Below are 24,631 nucleotides of genomic sequence, written 5' to 3' on the forward strand. Positions count from 1 at the left end.
TTCGAGACTTAAGAGTGACGTTGTAGGTTACTTCGGAGGTTAGGTCTCCTCTATTCGAGACTAAGGGTCACGTGGTAGGTTACTTCGGAGGTTAGGTCTCCTCTATTCGAGACTAAGGGTCACGTGGTAGGTTCCTTCGTAGGTTAGGTTTCCTTTATTTCAAAGAAATTAGGTGTTTTAGTAGAAAATGTTATGATTGGAGTGTTTTGCTTATGATTCCTTAAATTCTATTGAGAAACTGAACATACAAATGTTAATTTTAATTAAGGGGTCTGGGCATACCAAGGATATATTTTTAGTAAGCTTTAAAAAGGTGATTTAGAGCTTCAAAACTGGCCAAAAAACACCGAAATCGGTTAACAATTAATAGAGATACGAATTTTTAAAGAAAATTTCATGAAACTTGTCCTTTCTAAAGCAATAAAAAGAAGAAAAGGAAGCTTAAGATTTAATTTAGCAATTTCTATGCGAAAGTAAAACCAAGCCACGAGAGAAGTATATATTAAGAAATGAAATTCCACTCTCCAATCCTTCCCTCCCCCCCCATTCGTATCATCTAGTCCTCTTAGAATCCCACTGTCTTTTTCTCTGAGCTATTTTTGGAAGTTTTTTCTTTACCAATATATACACTGAAACTAGGTCCAACCCTTTTTCCAATGCAAAAATAACACTCGACTTTCTTTAAAGGATTTTTTTCCCCTTATTCCTAGTAGTATATGCATCCTTTGGGAAATCGCAGGGTAGTGAGAGATTTCCTGGAAGGAAGGTTGTTTTATAAATTTATTTCCTTCAAAATCATTCCTTAATTCTTAATTAAGTGATGTTAAAGTAAACGGAAATATTTGTAGTTTTTTATGTAATTTAATTAACTTTTATCCTATGGAGTATTCACCTAATTTTTGTGTAAGGTTTAAAAATTTATTTACGAATAATAAATTTCTTGAATTTTTTTTGTTAAAAGTTAGTTAGAACTCTAATGGATTTTATATTTCTTTAATTTTGCTTCAAAATTGGTAATTTTCTTGAAATTAGCTTGATTTTTCTACATATTTAAATCGAATTGTGTTATTTTCGCGGTTTTTTATTTGAAAAGTGTGTTACACTTATTGGCGCCCCCTAGTAGCTAAGCTATAAGTACCAGAGACACGGTACTAAACTTTAGTGTCATTTATCGCGCTGAAGAGCCGTTGTTAACTAGCCTCAACTTAACTGCTAAATTATTATAAGTTTTATTTTCGTGTTTAAATTAATTCATTGTGAGTTTCTTATAAAAAATAACGGCAAAATTTAAGAAAAATAACAATAGGCGTTAATTTTTAATGTTTATTTGTATATTTTCAGGTACCTATATTTTGTACGAGAAACGTAGAAATTTCTCGAAGCCTCGGTCAATCTGCCTCTTTTTTGCTGACATCATCTCGAACGCATCTATTTGCGGTTTGGGACGTTGGGACTACTGAGTACTGAACCAATGCCGACTCAATTTATAAATTGAGTCGGCATTGACTGAACATAGCCTGACTGAGTCGGTTACTTTCCCGCCAAAACTGCGAAGGCGCAAAGCCCGCCCCCGAGTTCAAAATGAAGATGGCCGATACTCAAAATAAGGTAATTTAACCGTTAATTTTTAATTGTTTTGTGTGCATTTAGAGTTCATTAGCCTTGTATATTTAATAATTAATTATTAATTATGTTTTAATTTTTTTTATAGGAGCTATTTTGCCAATGCCTAACTTAAATTGGGACTTCGGATGAAAAGATTCGGATCGAAAATTTTCCAAAAGGGCATCCAAGAATGAGGCCCCGGCCCCCGGGTAAGTTTTTAATCTTTTTTTTTTGATTTGGTAGTAAGCCTTAGCCTACAAAGTAACTTTGATGAGGGAAATTGGGTATTTCGTTATGTTTGAAGTGTACAACTTGTATTATGGCACTAAGCCTTGGCATACAAATTAACTTTTGAAAAGGGAAGTTGATTGGTATTTCATGTGTTTTTCAACAACTTTTCTCCAAAACAATTTAAGTTTGTTGAGACCCCAGGGCAAACTAATCCCCAAAAACTCCTTCAGAATGGATGGGAAACTTTTAATACCACAAATAACTGAAATTAAATCTCCGATCCAAAGAAAGTTTACTAGATCTGAAACCAACTCGGTTCTCTCGGAGTCTCAACAACTTGTCTCCGAATAACGAGATCTTAAAACCCATAGCAACTGAACTCATCCCCAATTATTCTTCAAAAACACTCCTTCCAAAATACAGTAAACACCTTTTAATGACCTTGATATACTATAAAATAAACTCCCCATCCCCTTAATTGTTTATAGACTAATGGCACCCCATGTTATTTCCCCATAGAGCTTAATACAGTCGGAAGGCAGAGGGCTGCTATTACCCTATAATATCACTGCTTCTACAATTAAAGTCTGCCAGAATAATTTTATAATTAAAATATGACCCCAAATTCCTACCTTTGAACTGAAATTTGAACCTTAAAGGGATAATGAAGTAGAAAAACAAGTTAAGGGTGTTAATAAATATAAAAAAAAATATTATAAATTAATGAGAAAGTTTTGATGAGTTATTTTAACACCCTTAATTGATTAAAAGGTAACTCTGTTTTTCTACTTCCAGGGTGACCACAATTCCTATATTTTATAATTTTTCCTATTTTTTCGATACCTTCCTATTAGTTCCTATAATTTAGACAATTTTCCTATATTTTCCTATTTTTCGAAATTTTTTGATACTTTGCGCGCTCTCACTGTTGGTTTTAGTAGATGGCACTCAAAAATATAAAGTGTGACACACATGAATGCAGTTTTGCATTTCTGAAACCAAGGATTAATAACATAAGCTAACCTTTAGCTTGTATTATAAATCCTTGCTGCCAGCCTGCGACCATGGAGCTATAATTTAGGAGACTTAGATGCAATGTAAGGCACTTTTAAGGAAACATAATTCTCACGCCGATAAAATTACTCCATGAAAATGTTATGGGAAACGGAAAAAAATAAGAGTTAAAAAAACTTGTTGTCTGCTTCAGATCGTGTTTTAGTTTAGCCAGGGACGGATTAAAGGGGAGACCGAGGGGGCACAAGGCTTGTTGGGAGCGCATTGAGTTCTCCATCCAACCATACTAAAAACTTGGGGGTCGAGTAAAAAGGGGCTGAGTAATTAAGAAAAATGTTCATAAACACACCTTGCATAGGAATAGCATTACAGCCAACTTTGGAGGCTCATAACTCTGGTTCTACTAGAGATACGGAGATGCCCTTTGATTATGTAATAGTCCTATTTGCCCCCCACCATCTAACCATACTAAAAACTTGGGGATCGAGAAAACAGGGGTGAAGTAAATGAGGAAAATATTCACAAACATACCCCTCTCCATAAGAATAGCATTACACTACTTTGGAGGCTCGTAACTCTGGTTGTTCCAGAGATAGGGAGATGCCCTTTGAATATGTTATAGTCAGGGACGGATTAAAGGGGGCGAGTGGGTAATGGCCCCTGGGCGCAAGACTTGTTGCCGTCGCATTGAGTTAAACTATTCCTCCTTAGCAACATTTGCTGTTCTTTTTTTCCAACTTAAGGGGGCGCACATTATCTTGGCGCCCGGGTGCAAAATTGCTTAATCGGGCCCTGAGTTTAGTATTCCGTCATTTCCACGAGGTATCTGGCTAACGAATTGTATTTAATATTTTTAAATTAAGTTGATTAATACTGTTTTAGTTTGTGTTGAAAATCATGTCTTATTTAATCCAAATCATTTGAAACCTATATTTTCCTATTTTTTCAATGGCAAATATCCTATATTTTCCTATTATTTTAATGAAAAATCTCCTATAATTTCCTATAAATCAATTGTAAATTTCCTATTTTCCTATATTTTTTTGAAGGCTTTGTTGTGGTCACCCTGTACTTCATTATCCCTTTCATGAAAATGCTTTTATATAGGCATATATTGTTTTGTTTTTGGGGAAAAATTCACGAATTTTCAAAAGGGGGTTAGTTCAGTTCTGGTAAAATGTCAGAAACGTAACTTTATACTCTAAAACTGTCTGGGCTGTATACAATTCAGGCGTTGTTGCCTTTTGTTGTCTCTAAACTCGAAATGAAACAAGAAAACACTTTTTAATTAACTGCAAACTTAATTGTCAGAGAGAGAGTGCTGGGAAATCCGACAAGTCTATATAGATATATAAATAAACTGAAATGGAATAATAATAATAACAAGACCCTGCCTGTATGGCTTTCAACAAGAATGTATACAGCAGGGTTCCCATCATTTGTTTCTCTTATATGAATGAGATGAAGCCTTGGGAATTTACCCAGAGTTTATTTATTATGGGGTGGTCGGATATTTGCGTGCAATTTTGTGGCAAGGCAGCATATCCCTTTAACCTTTGCCTGGTTTTGACATTAAAAGGGATAGTAGCAAGGGCAAGCTATGTTCCTTTCTGTTTTAGAAATATTTAACAAACTGTTCAATTTATTTAGAATCTAGACTTATTTTGCCACTTCTAATTACTTTAATTAATTTAATTTGAGCGCTACTCTCCCGTTAAACCTGAAACTTACTTTCAACACGGGGGGCTGGCTTATTAATAACAGGGTTCATACAAACCTGGAATAATCAGGGAAATAAATAGTTGACAAAAACTTAAGGGAAGTTTCGGATTTTTAGTAAAATTTCAGGGAAATCAGGGAAATTTGCGTCAAACAAGGGCCAAGAGTAATTGAGCAAAATGTTCGTGAACATACCCCCCTCCATAGGATTAACATTCAGGGTTCGTACGGAACCTGGAAAACCTGGATAAGTCAGGGATATGGAAAATAGGAGAATAAGTCAGGGATTTAAAAAAAATTCCTAAAAGGTCAGGGATATGTCAGGGATTTCGTTTGGTATATGAAACCATGCTTCGACCAATGCTAAATATGAGACAGGTGTGATGAAGTGGGCGCTGGTAAACACCTTAAAATGGTCAGGGATATTGCCAAAATTTGCTCAGGGATAAGCTGGAAAAGTCAGGGATTTTGAAAGTAAAAGTTTCGTACTAACCCTGACATTACACTGTACTTTGGAGGCTCATAACTCTGGTTATATTAGAGATACGGGGCTGTCCTTTGAGTATGTTATAACCCTATTTGCCCCCCCCCCCTTCCTTCATTAACATTTGCTCCGTGGAATACTCCATATACGGGAAAAACCTGGGAAATTCAGGGAAGTATATGGGGAAAAAACCTGGAAATCTCGGGGAAATTTGTTTTCCAAAAGTTGTATGAACCCTGAATAAATAAATAAATAAGTTTCCGACCCCATTGTCCCTGAAGGCGAACATATTCAGGGTGTGTCCCTAATACAAAAGCTTTTAGATTTTCCCTTTGGTGGTGAAATTCGTTTGTAAATAATTGACGCCTGTATATAGGTGTGTAAATCCTTGTCCTCTTCCTCCAGAACTAAGGACTAAATTACGCATTTTGAATTCCATAAATAACATTCTAGGGAAAATCCTTTTTCAATAGTTGCACGCTTCATAGCTTAATTTAGTTTAATTAAATTAATGTATTAAAAAAAAATAACGGCTCTAGTCTACTAAAAAGTACAATTTGTTTGTTAATCAGCCAATTTTAATATATATCGCTTAAATTTTTCACTGTTATCCTTCTTGCGCTCCAATAGGACTTAAAAAACCCGAGTGCGAATATTGTGATGATAAACCGGACGTTAAGTGCCGTGAATGTTCGTGTTCAGTGTGTGGTGGTAAAGATGAACCTCACATTTTTGGCCCATATTATCACGGAACGATAGCAATGAACGGATTCGTTTCTTTTTAGGATGAAGGAGACACATTCTACTATACCGGCAGCGGGGGCCGGGACCTCGTGGGGAATAAGAGAACGGCGAAACAATCATGTGATCAAGTTCTAACCCGATTTAACAAGTAATAATTATTTCTTATTAAAGGGATTCGGGAGTTTTCGACGAGTTTTAAGGTTTTGGGGATCTACTAAAAAGAAAACATGTAACTTTTGAAATTCGAGACGGGGGAAAATAAATTAGGCATACGAGCTTATGACATCATAAATATGGTGTCACCATTCGGTTTAAAGATCTGTAGTTCGCGCTGGCGTTTTCTCCGTGATAACACTGAAAAATTGTAATTAATCAGGGTTCATACAAACCGGGAAAACCTGGAGAAATCAGGGAAATAAATAGTTGACAAAAACATCAGGGAAAATTAGAATTTTTAGTAAAATTCCAGGGAAATCAGGGAAATTTGCGTCAAACAGGGGCCGAGTAATTAAGCAAAATGTTCGTGAACATACCCCCCCCCCCCTGCATAGGATTAAAATTACACTATACTTTGGAGGCTCGTAACTCTGGTTCTACTGGAGATACGGGGATGTCCTTTGATTATGTTATAGTCCTATTTGCCCCCCCCTCCTTGGTTAACATTTGCTCCGTGGAATACTCCATATACGGGAAAAACCTGGAAAACTTAGGGAATTAAGTATATGGGGAAAAACCTGGAAATCTAAGGGAAATTTGTTTCCCAAAAGTTGTATGAACCCTGCGTTAAAAGGGATAGTAGCAAGGGTAAGAAGCTATGTTCCTTCCTAAAACAAATATAAGCTTGTCATAAAATCGTAACGTGTTGCGTGATAGCTGCTCGCTGCTCGGCGAATATCTTTGTACCTATGGCAAAGTTTGCTTAGATTACTCGCTAACTAATATCGCTCGTTGCGTGCGAATTACCAATCAGTTCAAGCCCCGAATGCCAACATTTAAACGACTAGTTCGCGTGTAAAACTCTGATAATCTGTTGCCCTAAGTAATAAATTAGCACCATTAACTGTCACTTTTATCTCTTGACCCTGTAAAATTTTCAATATGTTAATCTTAAATCAAACATTAATAATATGATTTATTTTTTGGGGGGTTCAACGCATAATCGTACTAGGCCCCTAGATGGAGCTAGGCATCTGTCATGTTGGGGCCCCCCCCCCCTCTTTTTTGACAGTTGTGTGTGTAATGTAACTAAGGGCAACCCGGAACGCCTCTGTCTGTGTGTGTGTTTAGTCTTATCTCCATGACAACGAATTTTTAACTAGATTTAGGATGGTTCCTGGTTGGTACATAAGTGTAATAACCTACTTATTGTTCTTGGTACATGACCTTGCGAACTTAATCGTTTTATGATGGATTGTTTTGGGGTTTTTTATGTTTTGATTCTAGGCCTATAAGGGATATAAACCTTGACCCTGATTTTATTTATTATCATTCAGGGTTCATATAAGCCTGGAAAACTTAGGGAAGTAAATAGTTATCAAAAACACTTAGGGATTTTTTGAATGTTTTTTTCTAAAAGTCAGGGAAACTTAGGGATTTTTTGAATGTTTTTTCTAAAAGTCAGGGAAACTTGGGGATTTTTTGAATGTTTTTAAGTGAAAGTCAGGGAAACTTAAGGATTTTTTGAATGTTTTTAAGTGAAAGTCAGGGAAACTTAGGGATTTTTTGAATGTTTTTTTGTAAAAGTCAGGGAAACTTAGGGATTTTTTGAATGTTTTTTCTAAAAGTCAGGGAAACTTAGGGATTTTTTGAATGGTTTTTTCTAAAAGTCAGGGAAACTTAGGGATTTTTTGAATGTTTTTTTCTAAAAGTCAGGGAAACTTAGGGATTTTTTTGAATGTTTTTTCTAAAAGTCAGGGAAACTTAGGGATTTTTTGAATGTTTTGTCTAAAAGTCAGGGAAACTTAGGGATTTTTTGAATGGTTTTTTCTAAAAGTCAGGGAAACTTAGGGATTTTTTGAATGGTTTTTTCTAAAAGTCAGGGAAACTTAGGGATTTTTTGAATGTTTTTTTGTAAAAGTCAGGGAAACTTAGGGATTTTTTGAATGGTTTTTTCTAAAAGTCAGGGAAACTTAGGGATTTTTTGAATGGTTTTTTTCTAAAAGTCAGGGAAACTTAGGGATTTTTTGAATGTTTTTTCTAAAAGTCAGGGAAACTTAGGGATTTTTTGAATGTTTTTTCTAAAAGTCAGGGAAACTTAGGGATTTTTTGAATGTTTTTTCTAAAAGTCAGGGAAATTTGTGAGGTGTGAGGTTTGAGTAAGTTTGCTCTGTAGGCCAGCATTCGGCTTGGGATGGCACGAACCTGAACTGCTTGAGTCCTATTCGCTCCACTCGGACACTTGGCTAAATATAACTTAACTCTTTTTTAAGGTAATTGACGAAGACAAGTACCCGGAGTACTACAGAAAGAGCGCCCGGGGGCCCCAACACCCATTCAAAATCGCGGTCATCACGGAAATATTTGAGAAGGCAATTAAAAACGGCCGAGAAACTCTCCAAGCGAAAATGTTGAGAGTCAAATTCTATTCGGTCAACGTTTCTCCTCGCATTCTCTCTTAACACGGAATGAACTCTTAGAGCAATCCTTAAAAATGCTGTCTAGAATTGTTTCTACAAAGTAAATGCTCTCTTAGACTGTTATTTATATTATTAAAATGTTTCTTATTCATTTTGGTGCAATAAATACATTGGAAAACTTAATATAGATCGAGTTTATTTAATTATTAGCACTTAAAACGTGCTGTAAACATTCACACTTTCGGCCTATAAAGGTCAGGGAAAATCTCAGTAAAAGGTCAGGGAATTTGGTTCTGAAAATTCCGTGGCAACCTTGTTATAGTAGCTATTCAATTCGATATGTTCCGAGGGTCGTCATGGGTTTTTTTTTGGGTGGTTTCCCCTTCTTTTAGGTACAAAGGCGGAGTATTTTGGTCGCCAGGTGACTTATTTATGGAAAGTTTTCGGGGTTGGTTACCTCTCGACCTGGGCTTGGTTATCATGATGGTATCTGAATAGGCCGCTACTAAAGCGGCAGCCTTATCCTGGTTTCTGGGAAATTCTGGGGAATTTTGTTTTGCGCGCTAGAGCTCTAGCTCGCTCTTCACAGAATTAAAAATGAGGAAAATAGTAAAAGGGGACTCTCTAGAATGAGAAATTAACTATTTTTAAAGTTAATTAAATTTAAAAAAGCGTATTCTCTTTTTCAACAGGTAGAATTGAAGTTAATTCTCCTTAATTTAGCATTTATTAAAATTAAATTAACCCGTAGAATGACCCGCTTTTACCTATAGTTAATTTGCGCAGGTGTCCCTGTATCTAGTAAAAAACACCCCCTAGTCTATGCATCTCCTCTAATTTTGGAGCAAAATGAGCGTTTTGAGAGGAGATAATCAAAAATTAATTACTATTGTAAGTCGGTGTGGTAGGCCTTTAACAAAACAATAGGCAAAAAAATTAACTAAACGTTATTAAGTATTGGAGTGAACCTCTTGGCCTATTTGAAATACCAATTTTTAAAGAGCCCTAACTTGTAAACAATACTCTTGAGTCTGAGAGATGAGTCAAAATATTTGGGACCGGAGATAAAATCAAAAACTCTCCACTGTTAAGCCTTTGAAGAGTCATAACTCGCTCGATCCGCGCTGGCGGACCTTGCGTCGTGATGCGCGTGATCGAGTGGGCTATGGAAGACTACAGAAAAAAATTCCAGAATTTTCCACTGTTAGGCCTTTGGAGTGCGGATAGAAAATCCAAAACTTTCCACTGTTTGTCTCTTTCTGGATGGGGGGTTAGTGGGACAAGGGAGGGAAATTGAGAAACATAACTGCGCATTGTGAAATAGCAAGCAAAGGGGGTTTGTTGTTAAGCCAAGGCGACGGTTAGTGATTCGTAGGGGTGAAGACGGGGCCCTCTAGCTTTGAACGTGCTGTAAACTCAAGTTGTATTTGACATGCTATCGTCACGTGGCCGACATGCTTGTCTAAATCGGCCTAGTGAAATACGAATTCTTATTGGTTGAACCAAAAGTTCTAGAATGTTCCAGGAGCGTTGTTACGCTGATAGCGCGGGAAACCCTGGTGTACATAAGGAACGAAGTGTGGTAGTTGAGCTGATAGATTAGAAAAGATTTTTGAGTCACTCGGACAGTTTTGGCGCTCATTTATTATTAGCGGATGGTGTTTATTAAACTTAAGTTTACTAAAACGCGAAATCTAGAAATAAAGATTCTGGACAACATAAGCAGTCGGTGCTTTACGCAACGCAAGGTACTAACCACTATACGATCACGGCTTTACACTACAAGTTCTGATTCAAGTATGTATATTTTTTACGTTGCCAACTTGCCATCATTATTATAGTGACACGGAGAAATTTAAGGTTGCGCTAGGCCAAGGACTGGGTTTTTATCGAATTTATCTTAAGCTTATCTTTAGCTTCTAAAGTTAGGCTGAAATGAATTAATATTGTGATCGAGGAACTTGGGGATTCAAATCATTTTGGGATGAATTATCTTCCGTGAGTTTGTCTTTTTGATAAGCTATTTCTCAAGTTCCGTTAGGGTTAGGAAGGGGGGCTTAGGGTTAATCGGTGCTTGACTCGAAACAAAATGGTGGGAGTACGGTGGATCAAGATAATGGCTGCGGAAGATCTTGTATTCGTTCTCGGTAAATTAGGTCGCGTGGCGTACCGTTGGTGAATTCAAAATGGCCGTTATTTTTATTATAATTTTTTTTTTTTCATTGAAGAAATTTTTTTAAATCCGAATTGTTTTAAATACATTTCCATCGATTTTTTTAAATACATTTCCATCGATTTTTTTAAAAACGTAACCAAATCATAGCAAACCCAACTCAAAACAAACCTAACCTAACTTGATCTAAAATGCCACAGTTTGTCTCATCGTAATCTCGCCTAATCCTAATCTAACCATACCCACCTCACTTAATTCATACTCTGAGTGGTTAAATGTCCCTAGCCAAAATTTAATGGTCCCGGGCTATACATATTCGGAACTTTTGAGATAATAGAATAGAAATTCCTACTAAAAACGAACGACATAATTTTTTGCTAAATTTAATTCCTATGTGTATATATTTTTTTCTCCAAAATTAGGAAAGTGCGTTGGAAAAAGTCCGAAATGGAACTTTAAATATCAAAGGTAATTTTTTCTTATTCATTAAAGCTTTTGACTTTTACATTTGTTACTTCATTCTTCATTTTGTGCTCTTCTTCATTTTGGAGCACAAAATGAGAGTTTTGAGAGGAGATAATCAAAAATTATACTATTGTGAGTGGGGGTGGTAGGCCTTTAGCAAAACTATAGGCAAAAAAAATTAGTGGAAGGTTATAATATCATAAAGTATTGGCGTGAACCTCTTGGCCTATTCGAAATACCAATTTTTAAAGAGCCCTAGTTTGTAAACAATACTCTTCAGTGTGAGGGATGAGTCAGTGGGACGAAAAACTTATATTTTTTTGAATCTAAATTTTTTAAAGCCAATAATATTTTTAATTAGAAGCAGTGTTTTACAAACTTGCTTCAGCCCCGCTTCATCCTTTATGCCCTAATAAGCTAAGCCGCATATTTTAATAGCAGTCAATTTTGTCGCCCCCCCCCCTTGAAGGCCAGCCAGTCTCCAGTTTAATAACAAATTTCTTTTTTCATTAAATTTTTTTTATGACAAATTTTCACTAAAAATAACCAAAGGTGTCAAGCATGGAATCCCGAATATTTTTCCTTTACTTCACACTTCATCAGTTTTTTGTAAACCCCGAAAATTTTCGTGGACCTTTAAATGGACTTTTAACGAGAAGCAGTTCTCTCTGTTTCAGCACTGTTTTTCTTTCTTTTAATATCACACACGGAGTTCTGTCAAACGTTCGGATTTAATAGCAATTCAATTCAATATAGGCCCTAGATGCATTTATTTTAGGCATACATTCATTCTCTTATAACTTATTGGAAGCTATTATAGACTTATACTCTTTGAAGATTATAAAACACTTTGTGAATTGTGAATTTATTCCCCAATAATGGAAAACGAAAATGGGGGACTCTGAGTCTTTGATTTCATTTCAAAATGTTATTATAATTTTAAAACAAGATGGCCTCGGCCACATTACAGTTTTGCGCGGACAAATTGGTAACACCAAAAAAGGGGAATAGGCGCCCAGCCGCAAGGGGACAGAACAATAGTTTTCCAGCTCTAAAGAGCGCAAAACTAACTAGAAATTTGATATCCGAGTTGACCCCCAACCACCGTAACTCTATCTCCCAGCCAGCATTACTTCAGCCTTCCTTTCTCTTTTTTTTTAAATTACTTATAGCCCCCCCCCTGGGGGGTCCTACAGTCTTTCCTTAGTTCAAATAAACCCTCCGATTCGTTCGGGTTACGTTACGTTATCTAAAGGTTTTATCGACTAGATTGGAATTCCCGATCCCCTAAAATAAAAGTGTTTTAAATCTTAACAAATTGAAATATTTTAGTTGGGGTTCAAGGTTAGGTTATTAAAGGGCGGATTCCCCCCCCCCCTGGAGTTCAAATGCGATTGTCTCGGTAATTACTTCCCTTTGTACAGGGTGTTGTTCCGAAATATGGTGGGACACCAAGGAATGGGGGTGGGAAATAGTCGGACTAAATTGTAATTGGTTCGTCTGTAGCCCTTCTTAGCCTATAGAGAGGTTAAGTTGGAGGAGGAGCTGAGTCTCGTGACATAATTTACGCTGCCATATTGGTGGGTTTAAAGCAGGAATGATTGAAGCTGAACCCCCCCCCCCCCCAATATGGCTACCAGAACAGCGCTAAGACTTGGGAGGCTGTGACGTACTACTATCCCATCTGAAAGCGCTCTATTACAATTTAGTCCGACTTTTCCTCCCCCATTTTTTGGTGTCCCACCCCACCTAAGCTGTGCCACAGTTAGCTCGCCTAGTCTTTCAGATTACCCATCATCCTTGCTCTAATCGCACAAAACTTGTCAACAAATATATGTATTTCCCTTCAATACCGCCACACCAACTATTTTTTAGAGAGATTTCTAAAAAATATCCCGAAGCTTTTTAAGATATAAAAAACTAAATCCGTACAAATCTTCTAAAATTGTTAAACTACAAAAAGAAAAAAACACGAACGACACAAGCGACTTTAAAAGGAATTAAGGGAGACGTAATCTCCGGAGCGCCGCCGCAGGTTTTTCAAAGGAGTTTTAATAAAAATAATTCCTAAAAAACAACCTCTTTTGGAAACGGGGATTGGGATAGAATTTTCCAAGAAGCTTTTAACTTCTTAAAAAATAGAGTAAGAGAGGAATAACAACTTTTGCCAGATTTGGATTTTGGATTTAGGATTTATTTTGTTCCGTTTCATCTATATGTTTACCACCGAAATACTAACAGAATTTTATATGAAATTGAAATCTGTTAGAACTTACATGATTATATCAAGAAGTGATATCTAGTTTATTAGGGAGAAGTTATAAGATGCCTGTCTAAGTATTCCCCCCCCTTTCAAAATACAAGGGGGGACGTAAAAGGAGGAGACCGGGCTATTTCGCAGCCTCTCCTCTGACGGTGGGAAAATACAAGTAATTTTTGTTACTCATTGGCGTCGCGGTGACGTACACGAGTTTTCAAGAACCAATGAGTTGTAATTTAGAGGCGGCAGGGATTAACTCCGGACCTCTACGTTACGTTTGGACTGGAGATAAAGCTAGATTATAAATGTGGGGCGAATTTATACCTTCTCCCTAGTAAACTAGATATCGCTTCTTGCTTAGAAGCTGAAGCATGCACTGAGGCTGGTTTTAGGTCTAAATCAACACGCCATAGATCATTTATAAGCGCCTATACTTTTAGCCTTATCATTATTTTCTCTGCCATAAATATTGAACCAAAGCAGTCAATACAGAAAATCAAAATATCAAATTTAGAACTCTCTCTCTCTCTGATTTATTTCGTTTTCACGCCCCTAAACACCGATAAAACCCTTTGAAAACTTTCGAAATGTATTTTGACTTCAATACATTGTAACTTCCCCTTGAATTAAGTAGAAATTTAAGTCGTTTTTGCAGTGAAAATGTCAGTTTAAAATGAGTTATTTAATGGGAATCTTTGGCTCGCGTTCTCTCTTTGTGTTTCTCTCTGGTTTCCCCCTATAGTCATCTTTTTAAGCCCAACTCCCAACTCTGGCTGGTTGCTGGTTCACCCATCCCTTTTCCGGTGGGGGAGATTCAGGGGGAGATCACCTGACTGACTTCCCAGAATGAGTTTGTCGTAATGAATAATGTATGAAGATACAGAGAGAGAGAGAGAACTCGAAAGTGTTTTTAGTACCGTGTTATTTGCTTTATGTATCTGATGTGTATATGCCTGTGTTCAGTTTAGAAAGATTTGAATGTAACTACTACACGTACGTTTTATTAGGTTAAGAGTGTAGTGTAGAAGTAGTATAATCTTTTTAAGTAAGAGGGTTTGATTGAAATATGTTTCTACCAAGTGAAGGTAGGTTAGGGAATTTTAAAATGGTCCTAAATGGACAGGGAAAGGTTATGAAAAAGTTACGGAGAACTTGGGCAAGTCAGGAAATTTATAAATAGCAGAGAAGGTCAAGATAAGGTCAGGTACCACCTGGACAAGTCGGGGAGTTCAAAAATGGTACAAAGAGTTCATGAATGGTCAATAGAAGGTCACAAAAACATGGACATGCCAGGGAATTTATATATTGGCAGGGAAGGTCAAGATAAGGTCAGGTACATCCTGGACAAGTCAGGGAGTTAAAAATGGTCCAAAGAGATCAGGAAAGGTCAATAGAAGGTCATAAAAACATGGACATGCCAGGGAATTTATAAATGTGCATTGAAGGTTAAGATAAGGTCAGGGTGTTTAAAAATAGACTAAAATGGTCAAGAGAAGGCCACAGAAAACCTGGACATGTCCAGGGTTTAACAGAAAAAGGCCAGAAGTTCAAGGGATTGAAGAATTTAAGTAGTTATAACTCGTGTGGATTTAATTATTTTCAATATCTGTCATACTTATGAAAGTTATATTCCTTATGCCGTAGCTAGACGGGTGCTGGGACAGACCAAACAATGGACTTGATTAGCATTTTTTTCCACCCTTCCTTTTTCCCCAAAAATTTTCTAAATCCTTTCATTTGGAAGAAACGTTTTTCAACAAGGGAAATAATTAATTAAATTCTCCATTGTCATTATGTCAATTTTCTATAATTTAATGCTTAAATTGTCATACGAAAGGGTTTACAATTAGGGGAGGCTTGAATTGAGCTTTAAACGCCTCGTTGCCTTCGCACTTTGCGGTAGGCTCATCATTAAAGCATAAGTTTATAAATTATTAACTCCCATAAGTTAGTGTTGAGTACACCCACCATGTTTTCATAAAAAGTGCATTACGACAAGGAGTGTATATATTTAAATATTTGGAGTCAATACACGTGTTATTTGAGAATATTATTGAATCAGGAGTGTATTACGGGAAGGAGTATATAGTTCGCTTACCTGTTAGGTATAGTACAACGGCAATGGCTACGATGAGTAGGACTAATAGTAGAGAGACTCCTATGACGACAGCCAGGGGGCATCGTCTCCGACTGCAACAGGCGCACGCGCCTCCACGTTCGCCACCGCCCCCCGGGGCTTGATGATTGTGACTCGTCGTTTTTCGGAACCTTAGTTTCCACCAACGTAACCAAGATCGCTTCTCGAGTCTGGCGTTTGACCCTGAATCTCGAGGTACTTGTTGATGGTGGTGATGATGGGACCCTAGACCGGATTGATTGAATTTCTTCAGACTGTTGCTATTTTGATGATTGAATGCCGACGGAAACGTTTTGAAAGGCCGGTAGTTTGCCGGAAAACCGGAAGGCTCTGTGTCGTAGAAGGCTGGGTTTTCCACCTGTTAAAGCAAAAATACTATCATTAGCCAAAGATCGATCCATGGATTGATTGATTGACACATCAGATATTTCATTTATAGCGCAGTCATTTAGTTATTGTTGTTTATATTTGATTGGTAACGAGTCCCGTTGCTAAGCCTTGTTGTTGAATTATGAAAACCCGCGCGTGCTTTTAAATTAACAATTTGCTGCAATATTGCAATGCTATTCGTTAAGCCTTGGTTTATTATGAATTTCTGTTTTTAAATTCAATGCGATTACAGACAGTTAGTTGATGGAGAAATAGCGAATGATACGCTACGCTTTTATGGAGATAAATACACCAATAATTATAAACTTGAGACCCCATGCACTTTATTATGTCCGTCTCTCACACTCCTTGAACTTTAACCTTTCTTTAACGAGATGGGATGGCCGCGTTCACAGAATTCCACCCATCAGTATCCTTAATTGCTCCCCAGACATAAATACCAGATAGTTCCCAAGAATCAAACCTATTTGCATCAATAAAAAAGGAACGCCTCAGGAAATCGGTAAACACACACTTCGTGTCCACTCTCCCCTTCTTCTGAATACTGACTACACGATATGTCGTATAGACTAATGGCACCCCATGTTATTTCCCCCATGGAGCTTAATACAGTCGAAGGCAGAGGGCTGCCATTACCCTATATTACTGGCTCTTAGAATTCTCAGGAAACTCCTGAGAAGAAGGGGGGGATATGCCATACCCCGGGACAAAAAAAAATAAGAGAAACGAGGTATTATAGGATCAGGACATCACACCTAACAGCTATGGGACAACGGCTTCCTTTTCAGGACACACGAGAACCTTGGGTCGAGGCTTATCTGGAAGTCCGGCGGCTGCCGGCATCCCGACTTAAAAGATGGACGCGACTCGTTTCTAAGTCATGGGGAAAAGAAGGGATAGAGAAAGGGATGAAAGAGAGAGAGAGGAATGAGATAAACGGTTAGGATTCGGGGACGAGAAAACGATTCTTTTAGTAGTGTCTTTGCCACGCGTTCGCTTGCCTGCTCGGCTCGCTACTCGACGTTTAGACGAGGAAGAAGGTGTAAAGGGAAGATTGCTTTAGTTGCTTCGTAAAAAGAATAAGTTGAAACTGAAAGGGTGTACAGGGTGTGTGTGATTGCGATTAGATTTACTGTGGTTACAGCCATATCTGTACAAGTAGGGGCGGGACCTGTATGAAACTATAGAGCGTTATCAGTCCATTGGGTTCGGGCTGAGAAATAAGGGTTTTTTTTTTTTTTAACTGGCCAAGCACGATTTGATCTTAGCCATTCCAACTCCCCTCCATTCATTCCTGGTCAGACCGTTCTCCATTCCCGCTTCTAAAATTACGCGGATCCCTGATAATACCTTATTGAGTACTCTATGGGTCCCCACTTGCGGCCAAAAAACCGTCCAACCAATATTTTGTCACCAAAATTTAGAATTTTTAATAAAATTCAGGGAAATCAGGGAAATTTGCTGCGTCAAACAGGGGCCGAGTAATTAAGCAAAATGTTCGTGAACATCGCCCCCTCCATAGGATTAACATTGCACTAATTTAAACTTTGGAGGCTCGGTAACTCTGGTTCTACTAGAGATAAGGGGATGTCCTATACTATGGATGATTTTATTTTCTCGTGTCTAGGGAGCGACGCAATGACAATGTGTTTATTTGGTTGGGAACTCTAATTTCTATCTTTTTATACTATCAGGACAGAGTGGTCACCGTGAGGGAGTGTGCCCGCTCTCAGGGCTTTCCTGATCAATTTACTTTCACTGGAACTGTACTGGACCGACACCGGCAGGTACGTATTGTTCTAAATAAAGCGTGTGTAAGGGTATGTCAGTCAGGGTTGCCACAGTACCTGGAAATCCTAGTAATTGTCGTGAAAGTCAGGGAATTTGAAAATTACTACTAAATTGTAGTTTCAATTAAAAACTGTGATAAAATTAGCACAATTGTAAGTACAGGGTTCGTACGGAACCTGGATAACCTGGAAAACCTGGATAAGTCAGGGATATGAAAATTAGGGGGAAAAGTCAGGGATAAGTCAGGGATTTAAAAGGTTTTCCTAAAAAGTCAGGGATATGTCAGGGATTTGGTTTGGCACATCAAACCATGCTTCGAGCAATGCTAAATATGAGACAGGTGTGATGAAGTGGGCTCTGGTAAACACCTTAAAATAGTCAGGGATATTGCCAAAATTTGGTCAGGGATAACCTGGAAAATCAGGGATTTTCTATGTAAAATTTTCGTACGAACCCTGAAGTACAAAGCTGATGATAAATATGGAATTTTTAAAGGCTGCATTCTTATTTTTCTGTTAGTGTAAGTTTGAAAATTGGGTCAGTGAAATTGGCTTTAGATGGTCAGGGAAAACCTGGGAAAAGTCAGGGAATTTTGAAATGAATAATCTGTGGCCACCCTGTTATTAAAATCAATCCGCCGCGGTCGTTCCACGTTTAAGCAGACGACAGACAATCAACCCAATCACTACTTCAGAAAATAGTGATGGTAACACCCTGTATTATTTTCCCCAAAAAAAAGGGAAGCATTGAATTTTGATCTTTGGATCGGACCTATGGTGGGTGGTCTGCTATAGTATTGAGGTTCCGTCATTGGTTTGGACTATAGTGCTAGGACCTTTTTTCGCGGCGCCAAACTCCTCCCCCCCCCCCACCTCGAATACCTCCTTTTTCTACCACCTTCATCGATTAAACATCGATTGTTAAACTTTGTTCGCGTTCAGATATTGAATAAACTCCAAAGTATAAACCCTCGTGTATTATCCGATGTAACCGACTCTACGTTTATTCCCAATTCCATCTCGAATAAAATTTAGTCCATCCTAGGAGAAATAAAGTAGCCCCTAAACCCCTTTGTTACCTAGGAGGTTCAGGAAAAATAGAATTAAAGAAATATGGGTAATAAATATTTTGGGTCCAAAATTTAACTGTACTACGGTTTCTGTAATACTTGAAAAACCTTCAAAAGGTCAGCTAGGAATTTGAGGACCTGAGAATTATTTCAATTTTCAAACATGTAATTTACTTTAAGTACTCCTTGGGAATATGTATGGGGAATGGTGTGTTACTCTTAGATCCATTCAAGAATGGGATAAAAAATAAATCGATGGAAACTTAAAGGAGAATGAGAGAGATAAATTCATTCGGTTCCTTTTGGTATCTTATTAAAACCCTATATTTTCATTAAAAAAATCCTGTAATTCCTATAAATATTTTCGAAATTCGGCTGGGTGCTGACCACCATCCTGAGATTTGCGGGAAAAAACGAAAAATTAATGTGTTAGTGTCCTGTATAATCCTATAATTCTGGAAAATTGTCCTATAAAATCCTATATTTTCATTAAAAAATGCCTACTGTTTATGAGAATGAAAGATTTTAGGGGACATATTGACATACAATTAAAATTTATAATTGATAATATACGTCTTTTAAGTATTATTACCAGAAGTCAGATGAGACCAGAAGTACTGAGCTAACCAAATTCTTCACTCGGCGAAAGTGAATATTCTTGATAACACAAGAACGGTTGGCCCTCTAGTAGCGGTTTCTGAATTTCCCCCCCAAAACGTGAGACGCTCGCGGTGGTAAACGGCCAAACTAGATTCAAGCACTCCCGTCCGTGTTCCGCGGCTTTAGGTTGAGGGGAAGGGGAAGGGGGTAGGAAATGTTTTTGGAACTCGACCAATTTTTTTCTCTCTAGTGTAGGCGCGATGGAAGCGGCGAATAAAATCCTCAAATTTGTTCACTAGTGCCAGGATCTACTACCAATGCTAGAGCCCTTCACTTCTAGTCTCATCTCACTTCTGTTTATAATAAATAATCTTTAGTTATCGCTTCATATATTTTTGCCTTGTTTCTGGTTGTATTTTAATTATTTTTATGGCACAATTCATAATTAAGTCGGATATTTAGGTGGTTTAAACCGGACTGGATAGGTAGTTGCCAATCCTGCTGTCCTTATATGAAAGTTTCGGACAATAGTGACGAGGACGAGGATGATGGCGCTGAAGAACAAAATCGCAAATTGCCACCCTCGGTACGTATTTTTGTTCCAATCTCTACTTTAGAAAGTTATAGGGCCTAGTTTTGGAATTTAGATTTTTTCAGGGTTCATACAAACCTGAAAAACCGGGAAGAATAGTTAGACAAAAAATCAGGGAAATTTTAAGAATTTTTAGTGAAATTCAGGGAAATTTGCGTCAAACAGGGGCCAAGAGTAACTAAGCAAAATGTTCGTGAATATTCCCTCCATAGGATTAATATTACGCTCAATTTTGGAGGCTCATATCTCTTGGTTATATTAGAGATACGGAGATGTTCTTCGATTATGTAATAGTCCTATTTGACCCCCCCCCCAACTTCGTTTACATTTGCTCCATAGGATACCCCATATGCGGGGAAAAACCTGGAAAATTCAGGGAAATTTGTTTTCCAAAAGTTGTATGAACCCTGGATAAGGTCCTATAGGCCTATAGTGTGCTACCGCGAAGCTGGGGGGGGGGAGGAAACTGTGACGTCAATATTGGGCCCCGAATTTGTATTGCCCAAGCTGACGACGTCTCGCGACTGCCAATATGGTCGCCTGAAAGTAAGGTAAGAGATAAGAAAGAGCATGTGACGTCACTACAAAATTCGTGGTAACACACTATACATTAACCGTTTCTGATAATTCCTAATTAAGTATTTTATTAACTACTAAATATTAGTTTCAATTATAAACTGTGTGATAAAATAAGCGTAGTTTTTAAAGGCTACATTCTTACTCGTCTCTGTCAGTGTAAGTTTGAAAATTGGCCCAGGGAAATTGGCTTTAGATGGTCAGGGAAAATTATTTGGAAAAGTCGGGGAATTTTGTAATGAAAAATCTGTATTGTCAACGGTGCAATAATAAGGTAAAGGGGGGGGCTTCAAGCGCTTCGTTACCATACTAGGAAACAAGATGGCCTCGGCCACATTACAGTTTTGCGCGGACAAATTGGTAACACCAAAAAAGGGGAATAGGCGCCCAGCCGCAAGGGGACAGAACAATAGTTTTCCAGCTCTAAAGAGCGCAAAACTAAAAATCTTTCTTAGTATGCTTGTCTATATGGTAGTCTACTTTGTAGTGTGACGCAGCGCGTCAGGTCAATTCTTAGCGGCGAGCCTAGAAAAGATTCCCTTTACACGGAAGAAACGCTAAAAAAGAAAAACGCCCTCATTCCATAGCGTTGATGTCTCATAGATATCGGAAATACGCACGTTTTTTAAAGGGATAGTAGCCTAATAAGTTTTGATAGTTTTAAATAATGTACGAAAAAGCCGTTTTGTTAAATCAGAAATGTATGATGTAAAGACTTTAAATCGGGCTTGCTTCAAAGATACCGGTCCTACACCAAATTTGGTCCTTCTATTTGAACTCGTGTCTAACGTCTGTGTTTGTTGTCCATTCTATATACCCATCAATGTTCTGTTTGAACAAAACAAGATGGTCAAACACTAGTCTCTATTTTACCCCCGATATTTGATAAAGGGTTTGTTGAAGAAGTCGCACAACTCGGTATGATTTTATCTCCAAAAGCGAGTGGGCAAAGGGGTGAAAATACCCCCCCCCCTATTAAACATCATGCCTCCGCTAAGCCAATCAAATGCATTCCCCAAACAAGACTTCCACTCTGTAAAGTTTACCGCCATTTTGGTGGAAAGTGGAGGAGCCATATTAAACTACACCCCCTCTGGCCTCTATAGATACTTCTATTATATACTATCCCTTTAAATTGATCCAAAGTGAACTTTCTTTCTTATATCCATGTTCGATAACGTCTTTTTAGTTCAGGAGACACAAAGTTTTTCTCTCATATATACCCATACCAGAGATTCACGTGACATGTTTTGGCGGCGTGTATCTGAGGAAGGGACCTTCTGGGGTGTATTCCCCCCCCCCTTTACGAAAGTCGCTGGCTCGATGTGTATAGGGATAGGGTCTTCTAGGTAATTCGTTAGCTATTAGAGCAATGCTAGCTATATGTACGTACGTAAGTTCCTAGTTTGACCTTTTTTCTTAACCCCCCCCCCAACTCTCTCTCTGTTAAGAATTGATGGGTGGCTACGTCTTGGAAACACCAGGGTGTGTGGTGGTCCGTGGATTTGTCGGATGGATGTGTCTAATGGTGTAGCTCAGCTAACTTTGACTCCCGGGTCTTTATGGCTTTTCCATGATGTAGCTAATTAGTCGCTGATAACTTTTAGTTAGGAGTCGGTATTCCCAGGAACTTATTGAGGAACCAAGAACCTTTAATTAAAGAGGTGTCTAGAGAACCTCGGATCATGTTAACTTTGACTCTGGTCTTTATGGCTTTTCCATGATGTAGCTAATTAGTCGCTGATAACTTTTAGTTAGGTGTCGGTATTCCCAGGAACTTATTGAGGAACTGAGAACCTTTAAAGAGGTGTCTAGAGAACCTCGGATCATGTTAACTTTGACTCTGGTCTTTATGGCTTTTCCATGATGTAGCTAATTAGTTAAGTCGCTTGTATTTTAGTTAGAAGTCAGAATTCCAAAGAAACACGATATTGTTAGGAGTCGGTATTCCCAGGAACTTATTGAGGAACTGAGAACCTTTAATAAGGTGTCTAGAGAACCCGAGAGAACCTCAGACTTCAAAATATTATGTTTATTTATCGAAATTTCTCGTATTTGAATTTGGGCTTTTCTTGAGAAATTAATTTTAGTATTTTCAATAATAAAATATGATTTTATGAATTATGAAGTGACTGTATACGCTATACAGTTTCTAAAAGATTGAAATTTAATAATTAACGATGTTTATGGAAAATATGAGGTTGAGTTTTATCAAAGGCAAATTTCTAATAGAAAGTGAGGCTCTATTATAATATACTTTCTTTTCTTTTATTTGCTCTTGATTATAAAGTTAAACCGACTATATAGAATTTTGCTTTTTCCGAGGCTTATCGATTATTTTTCCTCCTTTAACATTATTAAATCGCGAACTCCTTTTAAGTGTGTTTTCTTGTCCTCTAGAGGCACGAGAGAGAGAGTTGTGTTTGTCTTTGTAAATAAGCTTATAGGCTATAGTATTCGAACACGAATTTTGCAAAACAACCATAGAAAAATCACGATACTTATAATAAACAAATTTTCTACGCTAGCAACTACCAACAATATTTCTCATGCAAATACACCGGATTTGGGGTTGAGCTAGTATCTAATTCTAGAGGACTGGGTTTAAGAACTTCTCTAAATATATTTTTTAATATCAAGATATGGACCACGTGTCACGTGAAATTTTTTTTAAATACCACGTGTTACGTGAAAAATGTATAAATACCGCGTTTCACGTGAAAAATGTATAAATACCGCGTTTCACGTGAAAATTTTATAAAAATAACAGGTGTCACGTGAAATAATGTATAAAGACCACGTGTCATGTGAAATAAAATGCATAAAGTCTCATGAAATTCATTTCATTTTAGTCGAAATTGGTTCGAAAAGTTTAAACGTGTTTATTTCATATTATGAATTTCTAATTTTAAAATTATAATTGTAAATTATAATTAATGAGTTGTTCTTGTTCCGGAGGGGTTTTTCAATTAGAGAGAGGCAGGATCGAAACACTATACGTCAGTTAAGTTAGGCCTGCCTGATCCGCCTTGATTTAGTTATATATATACTGGAGGAAGTTCAGAGAGGAGCAATATATTTTGGTGTATTTAATGTATAGCATGCAGCTTTACTTTTAACGCCTCCAGCTAAACGTCCAGGTGCAGGGCGAGGTTTTTAAAGTTAACATGCCATCTAGGCATTTCTAGATAGATTAACGTGGCCTTTAAAACAGTGTAATACAATGAGAGGCGCCTCGTAATTAAAATATATTATAATAAAATAGAATACAAAGAGAGCTTTGTCTTTCTGTACATCTGTTAGTATCGCTAATTTTCTAGTTTATTTAATTACTCTACAAACAATAATTTGAACCAATTTTGACTTAATTTGCTTATTAGCTTACTAATGAGTGGGGGTTGGTTTTCCAGTTTTATTTTAACCAGCTGTATGCCTTCAGATTTTGAATTCATTTCAGTTTAAACTTGCTTAATTAACTTACGGTTAAACCAGAAAAATATATAGAAGCGACACCGAGAAATCATAATGATGATTGTACACGGGCAAAGAGAGAAAGAAAAATATTCTCGGTGTCGCTTCTATTTTTATTTATAATTATTATTATATTTTTATAAACAAATTTCACGAGACATGCTTTACGTTGTGGTCAAGTATTCTAAATAAATAAATAAATAGAGGGGGGCTGGGGGCGGGCATTGGCAATCATTGGTTTGGTCATTGATTTTTTTTTTATCTGATCCTCACCTGCCTGCAATCTGTCCGCGTTAGTGGCACGAACTCCCAAGACACTGATTTTGACTCCCTAGGGCTTCTGCAACCGTCATGCTCCATGTCCATCGTGAATCCCTGTGCGAAAGTCGCGATATCATACATATTACACACACTGTACTCTATTTTCGACATCTTTTTCTTAATTGTTCCCTTAATTAATTACTACTCAATTAGGAGAGATCAGAAGTTATATATAAATACATAATTTAACATTTTGTTTGTCTGGGACGGATTTAAATTATCCTGAAATTTAGCGTCATATCTTTAAAATTTAACGCGTCAAAACCTTGAGAAATTTTCGCGCCAAATATCCGGTTATTTCGCGCCAAATTTATCAGCACGCGCATGTGATAAATTGATTAAATATATAATATATATTGCACTGTATTTAATTTGTTTCACACAACAAGACGGAGGAACGCAATCGCGGCGTA

The 24,631-nt window shown here is 37.4% G+C and overlaps 3 protein-coding genes across 15 annotated transcripts in view; 2 read left to right on the forward strand and 1 right to left on the reverse strand.

The window, feature by feature from the left end:
* LOC149654692 (E3 ubiquitin-protein ligase UHRF2-like) overlaps positions 1-8,556 on the forward strand; it is a 65,010-nt gene extending 56,454 nt beyond the window's left edge. Inside the window, exons 1-6 of one of the 5 annotated variants that reach the window (XR_016370710.1) lie at positions 1,147-1,256; positions 1,342-1,608; positions 1,712-1,814; positions 5,684-5,764; positions 5,839-5,945; positions 8,227-8,556. Coding sequence is in view for 2 of the 5 variants with exons in the window: in XM_089846293.1 (XP_089702419.1) it covers positions 1,796-1,814; positions 5,684-5,838 (174 nt within the window). In the remaining 3 variants the exon portion in view is untranslated. Of the gene's footprint in view, positions 1-1,146; positions 1,257-1,341; positions 1,609-1,711; positions 1,815-5,683; positions 5,946-8,226 lie in introns of those variants that run through there. The other 4 variants (XR_016370712.1, XR_016370711.1, XM_089846292.1 and 1 more) reach the window with 4 other exon arrangements.
* The window catches only part of LOC149654691 (uncharacterized), a 226,509-nt gene that overhangs the window by 58,316 nt on the left and 143,562 nt on the right, over positions 1-24,631 (reverse strand). For 5 of the 7 annotated variants that reach the window (XM_089846269.1, XM_089846266.1, XM_089846267.1 and 2 more), the window contains 2 exons: positions 24,171-24,272; positions 15,370-15,766 (listed from right to left, as the gene is read on the reverse strand). In XM_089846269.1, coding sequence (XP_089702395.1) covers positions 15,370-15,766; positions 24,171-24,272 — 499 coding nt within the window. The remainder of the gene's footprint in view (positions 1-15,369; positions 15,767-24,170; positions 24,273-24,631) is intronic. The other 2 variants (XM_089846268.1, XM_089846271.1) reach the window with 1 other exon arrangement.
* LOC149654694 (uncharacterized) overlaps positions 9,735-24,631 on the forward strand; it is a 43,466-nt gene continuing 28,569 nt past the window's right edge. For all 3 annotated transcript variants that reach the window (XM_089846284.1, XM_089846285.1, XM_089846286.1), the window contains exons 1-4: positions 9,735-10,170; positions 10,969-11,014; positions 17,493-17,585; positions 19,721-19,844. In XM_089846284.1, the coding sequence (XP_089702410.1) occupies positions 19,770-19,844 (75 nt within the window). In that variant the 5' untranslated portion in view covers positions 9,735-10,170; positions 10,969-11,014; positions 17,493-17,585; positions 19,721-19,769. The remainder of the gene's footprint in view (positions 10,171-10,968; positions 11,015-17,492; positions 17,586-19,720; positions 19,845-24,631) is intronic.

This window comes from Phalangium opilio, unplaced genomic scaffold (assembly GCF_054372755.1).
Source record: "Phalangium opilio isolate 3A_F unplaced genomic scaffold, DU_Popi_V2 ptg000079l_1, whole genome shotgun sequence".
NCBI lineage: Eukaryota > Metazoa > Arthropoda > Arachnida > Opiliones > Phalangiidae > Phalangium > Phalangium opilio.